The sequence below is a fragment of the Microcaecilia unicolor genome, chromosome 1, assembly GCF_901765095.1.
Source record: "Microcaecilia unicolor chromosome 1, aMicUni1.1, whole genome shotgun sequence".
NCBI lineage: Eukaryota > Metazoa > Chordata > Amphibia > Gymnophiona > Siphonopidae > Microcaecilia > Microcaecilia unicolor.
Genome location: NC_044031.1, coordinates 44636783 through 44658741, shown reverse-complemented (window position 1 = coordinate 44658741; position 21959 = coordinate 44636783). Strand labels below are relative to the sequence as shown.

Genomic DNA, 21959 nt, shown 5'->3' with positions numbered 1-21959 from the left:
TGTTTTTAACTTTAAAAAATATATTATTAAAAGTTATATGCATTTAATACTACTACTATTTTATTTTTCTCACAGATCTAAGCAAAACATATCACTCAAAGCACGTTCCTGCTAGCATTACAATAATCACATCAACTGGCTAGCATTTAGACTTCTGAAATGGTAATTTTTATGGGTTTCATAGATTAATAGTTTGTACATTTAGGGGTCTGTTTACTAAAGTACAGTAAATTTTTACGCCAGGCGTCCTCAAATCTAGTCAAGGTTCACGACCCACCCTGGTTTTCAGGATTTCCAGAGTGAATATATACAAGACCTATTTGCATTCACTGCTTCCACTGCATGCAAACAGATCTCATATATTCATTGTGGAAATCCTGAAAACCAGGCTGGGTCGTGGGCCTCGAGGACTGGATTTGAAGACCCCTGTTTTTACACTTTTCACACTTTAACAGCAAAAACTAGCAATTGGTAAGTGCAAAGGCTGTGCCCAGCATGCCCTCAGCAATTACTACACAAAAATGTGTCTTATCATGTGTTTTGAATTTAAACCAATTTTAGTGAAACAAATCCTGGGTACTATAAAAAAATTTTTGGTTTTTATTGATTTTCACCAAAATGTTTTATATCCACGATAGGCTTGATTTCCTCCTCTTTCCTTCCCATCCCACCTGCATTCCTTCCTAGTCCTCATTTCACCATGCCCACTGGCACATGAAGAGAGGCTCTGCCGGCCAAAATAAATCTTAATAAACAATTTTTTGCACCAGTTTTTTCCTAATTTTATTGCTGTTGTAATAAACAGTGAAATTCACAGAAAAATAAAATAACAGATGAAAGTGAAGAACCTTGCCCCATAGCCTTCAAGCAGTCCATCAATCCTGGAAGACACTTACGCGTTTTTCCTTTCTAAATTCTGGAGATTCCCTTTTAAGGAATTGTACGCTGTTGCTCTTGTTTTAAGATCGTTATCAATCTGTGTTACACCCTACAAAAAGTAAGATTTCAAAATACTAGTCATTAAGTTCAACAATTGCCAAAATACTCATTCATAACAATAGCTGTACTGGGTCAGACCAATGGTCCATCTAGCCCAGTCTCCTGCTTCCAGCAGTGGCCAATCCAGGTCACAATACCTGGCAGAAACCTAAATAGTAACAACATTCCATGCTACCAATCCCAGGGCGAGCAGTGGCATCCCCCCATGTCTGTCTCAATAACAGAGCAAGGGAAAGGGGAATCTGGACTTCTGAATAACCTTCCCAAAAGTGATGCCGCAGGCAGCTTATGTTTTTAGAAATCAAATACAATAATCCCCTGCCTTAAAGGGCTTATGGTCTATGTAGGTAGTGAGGCAACGGGAGGTAAAATGACTTGGCCAAGATAACAAAGAGTGTCAGTGAAAGAAACAGATTTGAATACTGGTTTCCCTGGTTCACACTCCATTGTTCTAGCCTAGGGGTGGGCAACCATGGTTCTGGAGGCCCACAATCCAGATGAGTTGCCCATCCCTGTTCTAGTCACTAGGTCACTCCTCCTCCTCCTAATTGAGTGGAAGAGTGGCCTAGTGGTTAGAGCACCGGTCTTGCAATCCAGAGGTGACCAGTTCAAATCCCAATGCTGCTCCTTGTGATCTTGGGCAAGTCACTTAACCCTCCATTGCCTCAGGTACAAACTTAGATTGTGAGCCCTCCTGGGACAAAGAAATATCCAGTCTACCTGAATGTAACTCACCTTGAGCTACTACTGAAAAAGGTGTGAGCAAAATCTAAATAAATACATAAATAAATAATGTTATGTAAAACAAGCTTCCTATTGTTAATAAAGCAAAGGATTGATGATAATTTTTTAAATTTATGGTGACAATTTAGCAGCTCAATGGTTTAAAAAAATGATTTAGAAATAACACATTACTAATTTTACATGATTAAATTTTCAGTCTCTTAAAAAAGGTTTCAATTTATTAAATTCTTAAAAAGCAAAGTTTACATAAATAATCCAAATAGGTATAGCAGAGCAACACAGTATTTTCAGGCAATTAACACTTCGTGTTTCATCCACACTGTTTAAACAAAAGCAAAGAGAAGGTTCAAAGCACAAAATGAAGTCCAAACAGCAAAAAAAAAAAAAAAAAAAAAAAAAGTACCAGAAGCCTTCACAAGAAGGACAAAACCTTTAATTGCACACCATATGTCATTGACCTGACATGGGAGGGGGGGTGTATTTCGGCACAAAGTGCCTGCATCAGGGGTCGTTTGATTGTAATTGTCTAAAATGAAGAGACCTGCTGAAAGCTGAATTCACATCAAACGTAACTAAAATCCGCGCAAAATTCATGCACAAACTGCCTGCTTACTCTACACAGGAGTGCAGGGTCCCTCTTACTCCAGGCCTGCTGCTGGCACTTTGCGTCAAAACACGGCCTGTGTAGGGTCAATGACATATGGTGTGCAATTTAAGGTTTTGTCTCGCATGTGAAAGCTCCTGGTACTTTTTTTGCTGTTCAGCTACACTGTTTAAAATTTACAACAATACTTTATTTAGCTTCCAAATTGATGCTCCATTTTAGATATATTCTTAAAGCCACTTTGAACAACACATGTAGCAGAGCCCCAAAATATTCCTCTATTTTTTGTATTATTTAGGAAAAACTCAATTTACAACACATAATGCAAACAAATTCTACATAATTTCACCTTCTGGGTCACTGTTACGATTGCAAGTATTATACATGCTTATTTCCCAACATTCCAATATGTAATATTCATTCTTTTTGTTTATATGGGACATGCAGGTCATGAACCATAAAATAACTTTACAACAGTAACTGAGAATGAGCAAAGCTAGGCCTCTGTGAACAGGCTATGAACAGGTTAAGAGTCACTGAGAAGCTAAATAAAGCGAATGCTACATACCTGTAGAAGGTATTCTCTGAGGACAGCAGGCTGATTGTTCTCACTGATGGGTGACGTCCACGGCAGCCCCTCCAATCGGAAACTTCACTAGCAAAGGCCTTTGCTAGTCCTCGCGCGCCCATGCGCACCGCGCATGCGAAGCCGTCTTCCCGCCCGAACCGGCTCGTGTTCGTCAGTCCCATATGTAGCAAGACAAAGACAAGGGAAGACACAACTCCAAAGGGGAGGCGGGCGGGTTTGTGAGAACAATCAGCCTGCTGTCCTCGGAGAATACCTTCTACAGGTATGTAGCATTCACTTTCTCCGAGGACAAGCAGGCTGCTTGTTCTCACTGATGGGGTATCCCTAGCCCCCAGGCTCACTCAAAACAACAAACATGGTCAATTGGGCCTCGCAACCTCGAGGACATAACTGAGATTGACCTAACAATTTATCCAACTAACTGAGAGTGTAGCCTGGAACAGAATAAACATGGGCCTAGGGGGGTGGAGTTGGATTCTAAACCCCGAACAGATTCTGAAGCACTGACTGCCCGAACCGACTGTCACGTCGGGTATCCTGCTGCAGGCAGTAATGAGATGTGAATGTGTGGACAGATGACCATGTCGCGGCTTTGCAAATCTCTTCAATAGTGGCTGACTTCAAGTGGGCTACCGACGCTGCCATGGCTCTAACATTATGAGCCGTGACATGACCCTCAAGAGCCAGCCCAGCCTGGGCGTAAGTGAAGGAAATGCAATCTGCTAGCCAATTGGATATGGTGCGTTTCCCCACAGCCACTCCCCTCCCGTTGGGATCAAAAGAAACAAACAATTGGGCGGACTGTCTGTTGGGCTGTGTCCGCTCCAGATAGAAGGCCAATGCTCTCTTGCAGTCCAATGTGTGCAGCTGACGTTCAGCAGGGCAGAAATGAGGACTGGGAAAGAATGTTGGCAAGACAATTGACTGGTTAAGATGGAACTCCGACACAACCTTTGGCAAGAACTTAGGGTGAGTGCGGAGGACTACTCTGTTATGATGAAATTTGGTGTAAGGGGCCTGGGCTACCAGGGCCTGAAGCTCACTGACTCTACGAGCTGAAGTAACTGCCACCAAGAAATGACCTTCCAAGTCAAGTACTTCAGATGGCAGGAATTCAGTGGCTCAAAAGGAGGTTTCATCAGCTGGGTGAGAACGACATTGAGATCCCATGACACTGTAGGAGGTTTGACAGGGGGCTTTGACAAAAGCAAACCTCTCATGAAGCGAACAACTAAAGGCTGTCCTGAGATCAGCTTACCTTCCACACGGTAATGGTATGCACTGATTGCACTAAGGTGAACCCTTACAGAGTTGGTCTTGAGACCAGACTCGGACAAGTGCAGAAGGTATTCAAGCAGGGTCTGTGTAGGACAAGAGCGAGGATCTAGGGCCTTGCTGTCACACCAGACGGCAAACCTCCTCCATAGAAAGAAGTAACTCCTCTTAGTGGAATCTTTCCTGGAAGCAAGCAAGATGCGGGAGACACCCTCTGACAGACCCAAAGAGGCAAAGTCTACGCTCTCAACATCCAGGCCGTGAGAGCCAGAGACTGGAGGTTGGGATGCAGAAGCGCCCCTTCGTCCTGTGTGATGAGGGTCGGAAAACACTCCAATCTCCACGGTTCTTCGGAGGACAACTCCAGAAGAAGAGGGAACCAGATCTGACGCAGCCAAAAAGGAGCAATCAGAATCATGTTGCCTCGGTCTTGTTTGAGTTTCAACAAAGTCTTCCCCACCAGAGGTATGGGAGGATAAGCATACAGCAGACCCTCCCCCCAGTCCAGGAGGAAGGCATCCGATGCCAGTCTGCCGTGGGCCTGAAGCCTGGAACAGAACTGAGGGACTTTGTGGTTGGCTCGAGATGCAAAGAGATCTACCAAGGGGGTGCCCCACACCTGGAAGATCTGTCACACTACACGGGAATTGAGCGACCACTCGTGAGGTTGCATAATCCTGCTCAACCTGTCGGCCAGACTGTTGTTTACGCCTGCCAGATAAGTGGCTTGGAGCACCATGCCGTGACGGCGAACCCAGAGCCACATGCTGATGGCTTCCTGACACAGGGGGCGAGATCCGGTGCCCCCCTGCTTGTTGATGTAATACATGGCAACCTGGTTGTCTGTCTGAATTTGGATAATTTGGTGGGACAGCCGATCTCTGAAAGCCTTCAGAGCGTTCCAGACCGCTCGTAACTCCAGAAGATTGATCTGCAGATCGCGTTCCTGGAGGGACCAGCTTCCTTGGGTGTGAAGCCCATCGACATGAGTTCCCCACCCCAGGAGAGACGCATTCGTAGTCAGCACTTTTTGTGGCTGAGGAATTTGGAAAGGACGTCCCAGAGTCAAATTGGACCAAATCGTCCACCAATACAGGGATTTGAGAAAACTCGTGGACAGGTGGATCACGTCTTCTAGATCCCCAGCAGCCTGAAACCACTGGGAAGCTAGGGTACATTGAGCAGATCTCATGTGAAGGCGGGCCATGGGAGTCACATGAACTGTGGAGGACATGTGGCCCAGCAATCTCAACATCTGCCGAGCTGTGATCTGCTGGGACGCTCGCACCCGCGAGACGAGGGACAACAAGTTGTTGGCTCTCGTCTCTGGGAGATAGGCACGAGCCGTCCGAGAATCCAGCAGAGCTCCTATGAATTCGAGTCTCTGTACTGGGAGAAGATGGGACTTTGGATAATTTATCACAAACCCCAGTAGCTCCAGGAGGCGAATAGTCATCTGCATGGACTGCAGAACTCCTGCCTCGGATGTGTTCTTCACCAGCCAATCGTCGAGATATGGGAACACGTGCACCCCCAGCCTGTGAAGTGCCGCTGCTACTACAGCCAAGCACTTCGTGAACACTCTGGGCGCAGAGGCGAGCCCAAAGGGTAGCACACAGTACTGGAAGTGACATGTGCCCAGCTGAAATCGCAGATACTGTCTGTGAGCTGGCAGTATCGGGATGTGCGTGTAGGCGTCCTTCAAGTCCAGAGAGCATAGCCAATCGTTTTCCTGAATCATGGGGAGAAGGGTGCCCAGGGAAAGCATCCTGAACTTTTCCTTGACCAGATATTTGTTCAGGGCCCTTAGGTCTAGGATGGGACGCATCCCCCCTGTTTTCTTTCCACAAGGAAGTACCTGGAATAGAATCCCAGCCCTTCTTGCCCGGATGGCACGGGCTCGACCGCATTGGCGCTGAGAAGGGCGGAGAGTTCCTCTGCAAGTACCTGCTTGTGCTGGAAGCTGTAAGACTGAGCTCCCGGTGGACAATTTGGAGGTTTGGAGGCCAAATTGAGGGTGTATCCTTGCCGGACTATTTGAAGAACCCACTGATCGGAGATTATAAGAGGCCACCTTTGGTGAAAAACTTTCAACCTCCCTCCGACCGGCAGATCACCCGGCACTGACACGTGGATGTCGGCTATGCTCTGCTGGAGCCAGTCAAAAGCTCGTCCCTTGCTTTTGCTGGGGAGCCGAGGGGCCTTGCTGAGGCGCACGCTGCTGACGAGAGCGAGCGCGCTGGGGCTTAGCCTGGGCCGCAGGCTGTCGAGAAGGAGGATTGTACCTACGCTTACCAGAAGAGTAGGGAACAGTCTTCCTTCCCCCATAAAAACGTCTACATGTGGAGGTAGAAGCTGAAGGCTGCCGGCGGGAGAACTTGTCGAAAGCGGTATCCCGCTGGTGGAGCTGCTCTACCACCTGTTCGACCTTCTCTCCAAAAATATTGTCCGCACGGCAAGGTGAGTCCGCAATCCGCTGCTGGATCCTATTCTCCAGGTCGGAGGCACGCAGCCATGAGAGTCTGCGCATCACCACACCTTGAGCAGCGGCCCTGGACGCAACATCAAAGGTGTCATACACCACTCTGGCCAGGAATTTTCTGCACGCCTTCAGCTGCCTGACCACCTCCTGAAATGGCTTGGATTGCTCAGGAGGGAGCTTGTCCACCAAGCCCGCCAACTGCCGCACATTGTTCCGCATGTGTATACTCGTGTAGAGCTGGTAAGACTGAATTTTAGCCACGAGCATAGAGGAATGGTAGGCCTTCCTCCCAAAGGAGTCTAAGGTTCTAGAGTCTTTGCCCGGGGGCGCCGAAGCATGCTCTCTAGAACTCTTAGCCTTCTTTAGGGCCAAATCCACAACTCCAGAGTCGTGAGGCAACTGAATGCGCATCAGCTCTGGGTCCCCATGGATCCGGTACTGGGACTCGAGCTTCTTGGGAATGTGGGGATTACTTAAAGGCTTGGTCCAGTACGCCAGCAATGTCTTTTTTAGGACATGATGCATGGGTACTGTGGACACTTCCTTAGGTGGAGAAGGATAGTCCAGGAGCTCGAACATTTCAGCCCTGGGCTCGACCTCCACAACCACCGGGAAGGGGATGGCCGTAGACATCTCCCAGACAAAGGCCACAAAAGACAGACTCCTCGGAGGAGGAAAGCTGCCTTTCAGGGGAGGGAGTGGGATCAGAAGGAAGGCCATCAGACTCCTCGTCAGAGAAATATCTGATGTCCTCCTCCTCCCACGAGGCCTCACCATCGGTATCAGACACAAGTTCACGAACCTGTGTCTGAAGCCGTGCCCGGCTCGACTCCGTGGAACCACGGCCACAGTGGGAGCGTCGAGAGATAGACTCCCTCGCCCGCACCGGCGAAGCTCCCTCTGCCGACGTCGTCGGGGAGCCTTCCTGGGAGGCGACCGCAGTCTGTACCGCAAGCGGCACCGATGTCGGAGACCTCACCCCGGGCAAGGGGCCAGCCGGCGCCTCACTCGACGGTACCGGTGGCGCAAGCACCCCCGGTACCGGAGGGGAAGGGCGCAACAGCTCTCCCAGTATCTCTGGGAGAACGGCCCGGAGACTCTCGTGCAGGGCGGCTGTGGAGAAAGACATGGAACCCGATGCAGGAGTCGAAGTCAGAGTCTGTTCCGGGTGTGGAGGCTGTTCCGGGCTGTCCATGGTGGAGCGCATCGACACCTCCTGAACAGAGGGTGAGCGATCCTCCCAGTGCCGATGCCTACTGGGTGCCGACTCCCTCGGCGACCCAGAGCTCTCGGTACCGACGCGGGAAGGAGACCGGTGTCGATGCTTCTTTGACTTTTTCAAACGAAGCATGTCACCGGAGCTTCCCGGTACCGACGAGGACGTAGAATCCAGCTGTCGCTTCCTCGGGGACGAGGCCGAAGAAGGTTGGTCTCGGGGGGGGGGGGGGGGGGGGCTGTACCGCAGGAGCCCTCAGGGTAGGGGGAGACCCACCCGAAGGCTCACCGCCACCAGCAGGGGAATGGACAGCCCTCACCTGAACTCCAGACGAAGCACCACCGTCCGACGACATCAGCACTAATGGAGGTCCCGGTACCACCGACGCCGATGCAGCCTTCCGATGTCTCGACCCCGACACTGCAGAGGGTCGATGCCTCGATGCAATAGATACAGTCGCGGCCGAGGGCGGAGGTCTTGACGCTGTCAACATCGACGCACTCTATACTCCCGGTGCCGATGTCGACGAAGAGCCCGAGAACAAAACGTTCCACTGGGCCAATCTCGCTACCTGAGTCCTCTTCTGTAAAAGGGCGCAAAGACTACAGGCCTGCGGGCGGTGCCCAGCCCCCAGACACTGAAGACACGACACGTGCCTATCAGTGAGCGAGATTACCCAGGCGCACTGGGTGCACTTCTTGAAGCCGCTGGGAGACTTCGATGACATGGGCGGAAAAATCACGCCGGTGAAATCAAAACTCGTAATTGCGGTAAGGCACCAAAAAGAGGGGGAGAAAAAACTCGATCCGAGGCCTCAAAGGGGCCTACCCCGAAAACGAAAGAAAACTTATCGGGGCCAAAAACTAGAAATACGGGGAAGGGAAAAAGACCGAAAGGCCCTTCTCCGAAATCCCTTTTTTTTTTTTTTTTTTGAAAGCGAAAAAGTCTAAAGACGCGCGAGGGTCAACTTAAGGGGCGCGAACGGCGCAAACACAAGAAGACTGACGAACACGAGCCGGTTCGGGCGGGAAGACGGCCGCGCATGGGCGCGCGAGGACTAGCAAAGGCCTTTGCTAGTGAAGTTTCCAATTGGAGGGGCTGCCGTGGACGTCACCCATCAGTGAGAACAAGCAGCCTGCTTGTCCTCGGAGAATAAGAATTACACAGAATATGAATCTCATGTCAGCTTACCCCTTCTGTTGGCGCGACAGGCAGATATGGAGTCATAACAGAGATACATGTGGCAGGAGAATACTGTGTATGAATATAGTAATGTAAGGGGAAATTTGCTGCTGACCATGAAAGCAGATAATGAAGAGACACAACTTTGGTTGCTGGGAAGATCATCGTGGATGTCTTTGTATTATGTTCAGTGTAAGAGAAAATGCATTTCTGTTTCTATTTCTTCCATGTTGTGGTACATGCCTAGTTTGACTTTTTGGGGTTCCCAGTTCATTTTTTGTCATTATGTCTCTACTTCTAATTTGTGATCCCATTCTGTATTTGGTGAGGGTCTGTCTGTGTTTTGCGTGTGACTGAGGTACAATATTCTGTTGGCATGTAGCTTCTATGTAGGGATCTGTATCTGTCCCACTTGTTCTAATTTACCAGTAGGAAGAGGTGTATTGGTGTTTTTGGGCCCTGTGTAATATTTGTAGTACTGCCCATTCATATGTAGGGTTCTTGCTATTTAGTGCTACTGTTGAATGACATATTTGTACTTGAATGCTAGGATTTTTTCAGGTTTTTTATTCTTTCACAATGTGCTTAGTAGTGGAGAGTTTTATTTTGCTATGGCTCTGATGACATGAAAATCTGAATATTTTTTGAATGGTGCCTTCTATTTTTCTGAATGCATGTTATTTGTGGCTAATTTTGTTATCTTTGGAGTGTTTTGTTGCACTTTTGCCAACTTGTGTCTTCAATAAAAATAGTCAACTATAAAGATAACACGATGATTAAAAATGTCATTATTGAACTTTAAACAAAATCTTAATACTCATTTGTTAAATAACACACATATATTTTTTAAAAATCTGATGGTGGTGCCTTGACAATTTTTTGCGCCTTGTCAGAGTGTCGCGAGATGAAAGGTTGAAAATCACTGCTCTATGCATATGTTCAAATACTAACGTCCACTGATCATCTCCCATTGTTTCATTTAAACTGGTATAGTTCTCCTCTGATCACCCATTATTTTATAATATTTAGAAATGCCCCCTTTGGTATTGCCCATTTTAAATATGTTTTCCACTGGATTGGGCTCATCTCAAATTGCATCCCTTACTTTTCTCAAGTAATGTCTCACTTGCCCATACTGAAAATAGTCTTTTCTTTAAGGAATATTGTTGTTCTTGCAGGTTATCAAAATTAATTATTCCCCTTCCTCTAAGAATTGTCTCAAACATATTAGACTTCTCACTTCTCATATGAAGAACACTGTATGTACCATCCCTGGAGCGAAGTCTGAATTGTATCACAGTGGTATTATCTAAAGTAGCTCTTAATGCCCAAGAGTTTCCCACATTTTGAATGCCAACAGAGTGAAATGGTTTTTAATCTAGTTAATCTGAGCTTTGAGGTTTGGCAACCAAAGCCTCTACCGTAGTAGGATATTCAGGTATATAAGTGAAAGGAGAATGACTAAAAAGGGAATTGTGAGACTAAAAGATACTGTGAACCGCTATGTGGATAATGATGAAGGAAAAGCAAATTTGCTAAATAGATACTTTTATTCTGTTTTCACAGAAGAAAATCCTGGAGAAGGACCGCAATGGACTGCAAAAAGTACAAATGAGATTGAAGTGGATAGAGCACCGTTCACGAAAGAGAGTGTGTATGAACAGCTTGAAAAGCTAAAGGTGGACAAAGCCATGGGACCGGATGAGATCCACCCCAGGATATTAAGGGAGCTCAGAGAGGTTCTGGCGGGTCCTCTTAAAGATTTGTTTAATATATCCTTGCAGACGGGAGAGGTTCCGAGGGACTGGAGAACGGCGGAGGTGGTCCCTCTTCACAAGAATGATGATAGGGAAGAAGCTGGAAACTACAGGCCAGTAAGCCTCACTTCGATTATTGGAAAAGTAATGGAAGCGATGCTGAAGGAAAGGATAGTGAATTTCCTGGAAGCCAATAAGTTGCAAGATCCGAGACAACATGGTTTTACCAAAGGGAAATCGTGCCAAACGAATCTCATTGAATTATTTGATTGGGTGACAGGAGAATTGAATCAGGGACGAGCTATAGACGTAATCTACTTAGATTTCAGCAAAGCTTTTGACATGGTTCCCCACAGGAGGCTCTTAAATAAACTGGATGGGCTGAAGATAGGACCCGAAGTGGTGAACTGGATTAGGAACTGGTTGATGAACAGAAGCCAGAGGGTGGTGGTGAATGGAATTCGCTCGGAGGAGGGGAAGGTGAGTAGTGGAGTGCCTCAAGGATCGGTGCTGGGACCGATTCTGTTCAATATATTTGTGAGTGACATTGCCGAAGGGTTAGAAGGTAAAGTTTGCCTATTTGCGGATGACACTAAGATCTGTAACAGAGTGGACACCCGGGAGGGAGTGGAAAACATGAAAAAGGATCTGAGGAAGCTAGAAGAATGGTCTAAGGTTTGGCAATTAAAATTCAATGCGAAGAAATGCAAAGTGATGCACTTAGGGAATAGAAATCCTCGGGAGATGTATGTGTTAGGCGGGGAGAATCTGATAGGTACGGACGGGGAGAGGGATCTTGGGGTGATAGTATCTGAGGATCTGAAGGTGACGAAACAGTGTGACAAGGCGGTGGCCGTAGCTAGAAGGTTGTTAGGCTGTATAGAGAGAGGTGTGACCAGCAGAAGAAAGGGGGTGTTGATGCCCCTGTATAAGTCGTTGGTGAGGCCCCACCTAGAGTATTGTGTTCAGTTTTGGAGACCGTACCTTGCGAAGGATGTAAAAAGAATTGAAGCGGTGCAAAGAAAAGCTACGAGAATGGTAAGGAATTTGCGTTACAAGACGTATAAGGAGAGACTTGATGACCTGAACATGTATACTCTGGAAGAAAGGAGAAACAGGGGTGATATGATACAGACGTTCAAATATTTGAAAAGTATTAATCCGCAAACAAACCTTTTCCGGAGTTGCGAAGGAGGTAGAACGAGAGGACATGAAATGAGACTGAAGGGGGGCAGACTCAAGAAAAATGTCAGGAAGTATTTTTTCACGGAGAGAGTAGTGGATGCTTGGAATGCCCTCCCGCGGGAGGTGGTGGAAATGAAAACGGAAACAGAATTCAAACACACGTGGGACAAACATAAAGGAATCCTGATCAGAAGGAATGGATCCTAAGGAGCTTAGCCGAGATTGGGTGGCAGAGCCGGTGGCGGGAGGCGGGGATAGTGCTGGGCAGACTTATACGGTCTGTGCCAGAGCCAGTGGTGGGAGGAGGGGCTGGTAGTTGGGAGGCGGGGATAGTGCTGGGCAGACTTACACGGTCTGTGCCCTGAAAAGGACAGGTACAAATCAAGGTAAGGTATACACAAAAAGTAGCACATATGAGTTTATCTTGTTGGGCAGACTGGATGGACCGTGCAGGTCTTTTTCTGCCGTCATCTACTATGTTACTATGTTCCCAATCCCCTACTATTCTATGCTTGAGCACACTTTGCTTCCCATCTGTTTTCATTCTACAGCTGCCTTCATATCTCAGGAAATTTATAAGAGCAAACACAATAAGAAGGGAATACCTAAATGCAAAAATGCAAATGTATAATGGAACGAGCAATTGGGGCTGGGGGGGGGGGGGGGAGGATGCCAAAGTCCAGTAATGATATTGAAAATAGTGCAGTCACTGTCTGCTATTAGTCCATCACAATGAGAATCACCATGTTGCCTGCTTCAGGGGCTTCCTAAAGATTGGTACAGCAATGATGCAGGGCAGTGTATTAGCTACTAATAAAATAGAAGTAGCCCTAAAAAATAATAATAAAGATATATAAAAATAAACATAAAATAGAACAAAAAGGAAAAATAAAAACAACAGAAGACTGTAGGAGATACTTTACCATCCAATTCAGTCGCATAAGGTATATCTGTCAATTATATAGACGAACACTGAAAAACGCAATCATAAAAATAAGTAAAAGAATAGAAAAATACACACATATATAAGACAAGGTGAATACAAAACATACCCTTTTCCAGGCAATCAATCAACAAGCCAGCAGTAAGCCCCTAAAATCACTTCATGCACAATTACACCAGTTGTCTGGAAGCATAGTCAAAAAAACGTATCCATCATGTACATATAAAATGTAAATAAAAAATGAATAAAAATAATTATACATAAATCTGGGTACATGTCTATACTGTTACAAGCAATCAATGAAGCTCACAGAACGCCACAAATACACCGCTTATATCAATGGTTCCTAACAAATTACCCTGAGTTACCTAGGAACACTAAAAAGATCGTACCCATAAAGCTGTAAGACTCCAGTCATACACAAGGCTCAAAAATCTCATGTATATTAAAAATTAAATATTAACTACACTACAGCTGAAACAGCAGTCATACGTATTCCCAACATATGGCAAAAATAAATAAGTTGGTTGTGGTTCCAAAACATACAACTATGATACATTAAAACAAAACAAAAAACAGAACATAAAAGTAATAAATATATTATAAACTCTTTAAAAATATGAAAAAGGCACAAATATGTATCAGAACAAAAGGCTAACAAGTAGCATAATACTAAAAATGCAACCATTAAAATGCCTAAATCAGGACCCACAAAAATGACATCAATAAAAATGAGGCTAAAAGGAAATGAAGAGACATAAAAACTTACATTATTAATGGTTCTGCAGCATTTTCAGCATGGGAACAGTCTAAAATCGAGAAGTCCATGCTGCCTCAGCATCTGCCTTAAGACTTGATGTTCCCACGCTATAAGGCTGAGTGACAGCCTGATGGGGTCAATCAGGAAAACAAAAATAGAAATCAAAAATAACTTTGGAGACCCATTTTCTGTATTTTATCTCTGTGCTTTACTCAAGATTCAGATCTATAAGAAAGTTATTTTTGTGGATTGTCTGGAAAAGTCTATGACATGGTCACCCTAAAGTACTAAGTCTAAGTACAGGAAGGGAATTGGTGATTTGGATTTAGCTCACGCTTTTACAATAGTAATTCAAGGTGATCAGGAACAGTAGGTATTTTTCCTGTCCTGTACTTACACCCTCCCAGTTTACTAAGCCACGCGGCAATGCCAACAGAGCCCATTCAAACTGAATGTGCTGTGTCAGAATTACTGCACAGCACCCACTAGCATGGCTTAGTAAACAGGGAGGTAAGTCTGTATGTGAAGCAATGGAGGGTTAAGTGCCTCACCCAATATCTCAAGGAGTGTCAGTAGAATCTGAACCAGACTTCCCTGGTGCTCTGCCCACTGCTCCAATCATTAGGCTATCCCTCCATGTATACTGTGATAGAATTTCAATTTTTGGGTGTCCTTCAGAGAGACTGAGAAAACAATGCCACCCAGGTGTCTTATCCTGAAGAAAAGAGATCCAAGAGGTAGTCTGACTAGCTATGACCTGACAGAGAATTATCACCTATTTCAAAAGGGGACTTTAAAGAAACTTTAATTTTCCTTTCATTTTTTACCTATTTGCGTTTGACCACCTTTAAATCTTTTTATTTATTGCATTTGTATCCCACATTTTCCCACCTATTTGCAGGCTCAATGTGGCTTACATAGTTTAGTTATGACATTGTCATTCCAGGATATCAGATACAATTAGTAATGTGTAGAGATTAAGTAAGGGGAAGAAGAAGGAACTGATTGGGCAGGCAAGTTTAGAAGGTGGACTTTCATATCTGGATGGATTGGTGAGGTGGGTTGTTGGGGTTATAGGTTCTCTTTGTAGGCCTTGTTGAAGAAATATGTCTTCAGAGGTTTGCGAAAGTTAGTTATTTCTTCAATTGTTTTCAGGTCTGTGGGTAATGCATTCCATAAGAAGGTAGTGGCATACATCAGCTTGTATTTTAGACGTTTACAGCTGGGGAAGTGCAGATTGAGAAATTTGCGGGACGATTTTGTGGTGTTTCTGGGAGGTAGGTCCACAAGGTTTAGCATGTAGATTGGTGCATCTGCGTGAATGATTTTGTGTACAATCGTGCAGATCTTGAAGGCAATGGGTTCCTTAAGTGCCTATTTTACTTGTCTTTGCTGAGTACACTTTTAATTTTGGTGATTTCATCAAATAAAAGTTGTGGGGATTTTTTTTTAAGGAAAAAATACCCACACACAATCTAAGGCCTATTTTTACCGTGGTATGGAGCAGATTTTTACTGTTGTGGCAGTTAGGGCCTTGAGACAGTTGCCTTAAATTTTACTAATTTTTCTGGTAACCTCCGAGGAGTAGGCAAACATTACCCCATCCATGGATTCTGCATTACATATAATCTTCCAAAGGCATCAATATTAACTCAGTTAGCGGTCAGAAAGGCGCCAACAGCGATTGTGATAAATAAGACCACGTTCTTGTACCCCCCATTGCCTTCTCACAACAAGATTATCCCCAAGGGAGCTATAAAACTGTTTGGAACTCCAGAGAGAAACTGGCTTCAGAAAGGGGGAGGTTTGTAACACTCAACAGGTTCAGATGACATGCAGCAAGTGAGAGAATGAATAAAGAGGGGAGGTATCATGGAAATCAGGCCTAGACAATAGAAAGAGAAAATAAACCCTCTTATCTGAAAGTGGTATCTGCCTGAGAATCCCATGTAGCAGCCAGGATTGGGAGAAATGCTGCTGTGATCCTTGGGGAAGGGGCAGCTGCAGTGCAACCTCTGGCAGCACATAGCTTGCACCTGGGAGGAAGCAGAGTGCCCACGAATCCCTGGGAGTTGGCGTGCACAGCCAATCCAGGTGCAGAAAGGCTATACCAATCAGGGGCCGATGCTCAAAGCAACATCTGATTTAAACTGGTTCTAACAGAGGGAGCGACTGGGATTCAAGATAGCCGCGGCAGACACCTGACTTGCCTGTAGCTCTCTGAGCTTTACTTCTCTTTCGAAATGCCGAAGAGAAGGGGCCGTCAAGCCTCCATGACCCCACAGAGGCAAACGCTTTCCGCAGGAATTCAGTCCTATTTCAGAGAGCCCCGGCTCCAGAGTTGTAGGAGAGAAGCCCGTTGGCTCGCATTGGGATGGTGCGTCTCTAGGGCTACAGCTTTCGCTCAGCCCCGACACAACAGTCCCTCCTCCACAACCTTCGGCTAGTAGTACTCCACTGTTGACGCCCTCTACTCCGTTTCCCAAGACTGGTACGGATGAAGAGAGACAGGAGGCATTACAAACAACCGGAGGAAACCGGGCAGCTGGAGAACAGATATCCCAGATGGAGCTTTTTGCAAATTCTAGAGAACCGAAGGAAAAAGAAGGTGGAAGTTTGAAACAGTCATCGTTGATGGGAGAAACAGAGGTAACTACATAAGTAATGCCACACTGGGAAAAGACCAAGGGTCCTTTGAGCCAGCATCCTGTCCACGACAGCGGCCAATCCAGGCCAAGGGCACCTGGCAAGCTTCCCAAACGTACATTCTATACATGTTATTCCTAGAATTATGGATTTTTCCCAAGTCCATTTAGTAGCGGTTTATGGACTTGTCCTTTAGGAAACCGTCTAACCCCTTTTTAAACTCTGCCAAGCTAACCATCTCCACCACGTTCTCCGGCAACGAATTCCAGAGTTTAATTACGCGTTGGGCGAAGAAAACATTTCTCCAATTTGTTTTAAATTTACTACACTGTAGTTTCATCGCATGCCCCCTAGTCCTAGTATTTTTGGAAAGCGTGAACAGACGCTTCACATCCACCTGTTCCACTCCACTCATTATTTTATATACCTCTATCACGTCTCCCCTCAGCCATCTCTTCTCCAAGCTGAAAAGCCCTAGCCTCCTTAGTCTTTCTTCATAGGGAAGTCGTCCCATCCCCGCTATCATTTTAGTCACCCTTCGCTGCACCTTTTCCAATTCTACTATATTTTTCTTGAGATGTGGCGACCAGAATTGAACACAATACTCAAGGTGCGGTTGGACCATGGAGCGATATAACGGCATTATAACATCCTCATACCTGTTTTCCATACCTTTCCTAAAACCTACACAATTTTCTACGTTACTTGTTAAACCAAATGAAGTTACCCTTGATAATTTGTGGACAATTATTGTGGACTTAGGGAAGGCAATATGTCCTCAAATACAAAAACTAACTCAGGATTTTGCTGAAATGTAGAAGAAATAGAGAAGTGGATCTTAAATTAGAGACGTTAAAACAACAAAATTAAGAGTACGAAGATAAGATTACAAAATTACAAAATACTCAAGAGACTGTGATAAAAGATTTAACAGCCTTAAGGAGAAAAACAGAATTTCTTGAGAATTCAGCTACAGGTAATAATTTGCGTTTTTGAACTTTCCAAAACAATTTACTAAAACCCCAAGGGAGATGCTGAGGAAATACTTGAAAGAAATATTGGGGGTCCCTGAAAAGGCTATTCCTCCATTTTCTCAAATTTATTATTTGCCTTCGAAAAAGCAACAAGATAATCAAGATTTGAATGTCTCAGTAATACTTGATTCATCAGATAATGAACAGATTACTCCATCGACATTAATAGCAAGTGTAGCTTTGGCTCCAGATAAACATTGGATAATGACATTATTTTTTAAGAATAAAGAGAAAGTATTTCTGGGACAAAGAATTCAAATTTTTCCTGATGTTTCAAAAGAGACACAAAGAAGAAGGCAACAAGTTCTTTTAATGAAGCCAGGTGTTCTTCAATTAGGGGCCACCTTTTTTCTAAGGTTTCCTTGCATGTGTAGTTAAATACCAATCCATACAGTATGTTGTATTCTTTGAACCTGACATCTTTCTTAACTACAAAGAACAGGTAAATTGGAGGGGTAAAAATCTGACTCTTGATCATTTAAAATAAGAATCAGGCAGGTGAAGCTAGTATTGCCTTTTTCTTTAATTAATTTTCTTTGTTAATTTAAAATTCCACTGTGTAACATTTTGAATCCGGTTTTGAGGACTTGCGTAAATATGACAGACAATTGCCTGAATTTGTAATTTGGAAAAAATTTGGAGTCTGTATTTTACTTTTCTGTACAAGTATATACTTGAATGTAATTAAAATGTTATAAATAAATAATAAAATAAAATAAACTGGTTCTAGCCAGTCTAGCAATCAGGTTATTTAGCATCTAATACACAAAGGGATTCTGCACGGTTTTTACAGTTTGGGGTAGCAGCTCATGATAATCCTGTGCAAATGTAGTACAAAGAGCTTATTAGTATTAAAATGAGCATGCCAAGAGATGCACAGAAAGGAGCGCCTACCTTTAATGTGCAAAACTTTCCATCAGGTCTGGAGCTCTCGTGTGAGGGAAACTTCTGGGAGGAGCAGTCTGCTTGCATCTTTCAATAGCAAAACTTGTCGGAGAGCAGAGAACAGCTTTAGAGGGGCAGAGAAACAGCTGGGGGGGGGGGGGGGGGGGGGGGGGGGAACGGCTTTCAACAAGAAGGAGATTTTTTTTCAATAGCAAAGTGTCCGAGAGCAGAGAACAGTTTAGGGGTGGAGAAACAAGCAGACAACCAATGAGCTGGGGAAAGCCCCTGTGATATCAGCTACGTTGTCAGTTGGGGGGGGGGGGGGGGCGGAGAAACAAGCAGACAGCCAATCAGATGAGGAAAGCCCCTATAATGTCAGCTGGGTGGGGCTTTCAGAAAGGAGGAAATTTCCAAGTCAAATCACTGGGGGCAGAGGAAAGGCAAGTAAGCTGAAGAAAGAAGGTGAAGCCAGCACCACAGCACTGCAAGGGAAAGGAGGCAGTGGAGCCAGCAAGTATTGAAGGGGTAAGGAAAGAGTACTCCAGCCCTAGAACATGTGCAGAACAGCAACACTTACCGAGAAACTGTCCTGCACATGTGCTAGATGCTTTACCTACAGAGATGCTTGCTGAAATTGCGTGCAGCTCATTTGCATGGGATTTCCTTTGAGCATCACTCGCTATTTCCAAATTGGCAAGTTCTACAGAGGATCTAAACGAAGGCGGTTTTTAATGGGGCCCTTTGTGCATCAGGCCCTCTGATTTTAATTCTGAAAGGGTTTATGGAATCTTTAATTTGTAGTAAATCTTGCATGATGGAGCTCAGCAAAAGTTCATCTTGTGAGTCAGGGCTGAATTTGCAGGGCGAAGGCACCGGCAGCTCTTTTTTTTTTAGCACTTTACACCCTTGACTTGCAGTTTCCGAATCCTGCTTAATTTGCTTAGAGGAACCCATGATATCTTGACGAAACCAGCAATGATGATAAAAAAATTAAAATAGAGGGGTTCGGCATATATGATGAAGGTAAATATTAGCGTGGGGAACAGAGCTCAAACTCTACACGTCCATCACACTCAGAGCTCATGCACACTTGCCACCTACCCTCTGTTTTCTGTCCGACAACCAATTCCGAATCCACAATAGAACACTGACTCCTATCCCATGACTCTACTTTTCTCAGGAGTCTCTCATGAGGAACTTTGTCAAAAACTTTCTGAAAATCTAGCATCAACCTTTTACATATTTATTCATGCCTTCAAAGAAATGAAGCAAATTGGTGAGGCAAGACTTCCTTTGGCTAAATCTATACTGATCTGTCTCATTAAACCATGTTTATCTATGTGTTCTGTAATTTTATTCTTTATAATAGTTTCCAATATTTTGCCCGGCATTGAAGTCAGGCTTACCTGTCTGTAATTTTCCAGATCACCTCTGGAACTCTTTTTAAAAATCGGCCTTACATTGGCCACCCTGCAATCTTTAGGTGCTATGGATGATTTTAATGACAGGTTATAGATCATTAACAGCAGATCACCAATTTCATGTTTGAGTTCTTTCAGTATCCTAAGGTGCATGCCATCCTGTCCAGTTGATTTACTGCTCTTTAATTTGGCTTAGTACATCTTCACAGTTCACCAAGATTTCTTTCAGTTCCTCTGCATCATCACCCTTGAAAACTACTTCTGATAGAGGCAGATCTTACAATTAAAAAATAAGTTTATAAAATTAGAGACTATAGAGAAGGAGGAACAGAGAGGAAGCAGAGTCCAAACCTATTCTGAATCAATGTCTAGAGTTGAGCCCATTCCCATAAAAATAAAAAAAAAGGAAAAAGAAAAATGCCCATTAATCATCAACAAGTTGAAAAATAAGTAAGAATTAGAGGTGGGGGGGGGGGGGGGGGGGGGAATCACAAGAAAATCAATTTCAGTATATTTCTTTTCTACACCTAATGGGGCCCCTTTACTAAAGCTTAGCGTGCACTAAGAGACATTAGTGTGTGCTAAATGCCACATAGGTATAAAACAGAACATGCAGCATTTAGCGTGCGCCAATTCCATTAGCGCATGCTCAGCTTTAGTAAAAAGGGCTCCTAAGTTATATAGAGGGTAATATTCTAAGAGAGTGCCTAGGCAGGGAAAGTGCATAAGTGGGTATGTTGCGTCTGTTTTATAAAAGGAAACACGGGCGTCTATGTGCCTTTATAAAATGGTGACCAAAGAACTCTCACGTAAGATTATAATTGCTCCAGGGCATTTTTTGTGCATGCATGTGTCAGTAGAAATAAGAAAAAAAATCCAACCATAGATCAATGCTGCTCACAAATATTGATAATCTCAATATTTCTCCAGCTAGCTGTTGAAATGTTTTGCTGTATGGTTCCCTGATGAAGATGACCGAAACGGGACCATTGGAATCATCTAGCAAGCTGGAGTGCAACTTCTGCAAAATAAGTGCATTCATGCTGTGACATTGCTATTGACCACATTAGTCAAGTTTTTTTTGATGTGATTGACACATTGAAAGTGATTGATATATTGAAAAAAATCAAGAAAAAATTGCAAAAAATTTATGAGGGTTTTTAAGTCGATCATGACTTTTTGTACGTGCAACTAAACGGTTTTGAAGTGTTGCCGTAATTGTTGAGACTTTTCCCTCGCAGACATCATTAAACTGCTCAGTTGGGTTGTCAGCAGAAATAAGTGCATGTGTGTATATTTTGCACAATACATGCATAAGCGCTGATCCTATCCCTTCTCCACCCCCAGGAACACTTATGGTCCAAGGAATGGTCCAATATTTGGCAACTAAGATTTAATGCACCTGGGTCTCAAGAGTCAGAGGGAACGGTACAATATAGGGGGGGGGAAGCGCTTCTGTGTACAATGGAAGAACGGGACTTGGGGGTGGTTATGTCTGATGTAAACTTTCCAAACAGGAAGAAAAAACAACGGTCATAGCCAGAAGGATGCTTGGGTGCATAAGGAGAGGGATGACCAGCAGGAACAAAGAGGTGATAGTGCCCTTGTAGAAGTCTCTGGTGAGCAGGGCCACCGAGAGACTGAACTGGGCCTAGGGCAGTGCCATCTGCTGCCACAACGAATTGAAGGAACTTGGCTGGTGGGGATCCCGAGGCCCCACCAGCAGAAGACGTCTTCTTCCTCCAGCGCTGACTGCCTTCTCCTGCTTTTCCTCTCAGGGTATGCTCGGTTTCAAAACCGAGCATACGCACCTGAGAGGAAAAGCAGCCACTCAGCGATGGGCAGAAGAGCAGTGCTACAGGAAGCGGGTTCTTCCTAGCCTTCAAGGGGGGCCCAGCGCCGGAGTTTAATCTCTCCTGCTCCTTTTGGGACGCAATCACTCGGGTCCTGTCAAGAGCAGGAGAGAGAGAGACCCCAGCGCTGGGCCGGCCTGGGGAATTTTGCCCCCAACCCCCCTCTGCGGCCCTGCTGGTGAGGCTACATTTACAGTACTGTGTGCAATTCTGGTGACCGCACCTACAGAAAGATATAAACAGGATAGTGTCAGTCCAGAGGGCGGCTACAAAATTGTTAAGTAGTCTTGGACATAAAACATATAGGGCCAGGCTTATGAACCTCAACATGTAGACGCTGGAAAAGAGGAGGGAGAAAGGAGATATGATAGAGACGTTTAAATA

At 44.8% G+C, this 21959-nt stretch overlaps 1 protein-coding gene across 1 annotated transcript in view; it reads right to left on the bottom strand.

Annotated features, from left to right (window-relative positions):
* LOC115460030 (V-type proton ATPase subunit C 1-like) overlaps positions 1–21959 on the bottom strand; it is a 109182-nt gene that overhangs the window by 47393 nt on the left and 39830 nt on the right. Inside the window, 1 exon segment of the mRNA XM_030189886.1 lies at positions 897–988. Within this exon segment, the coding sequence (XP_030045746.1) occupies positions 897–988 (92 nt within the window).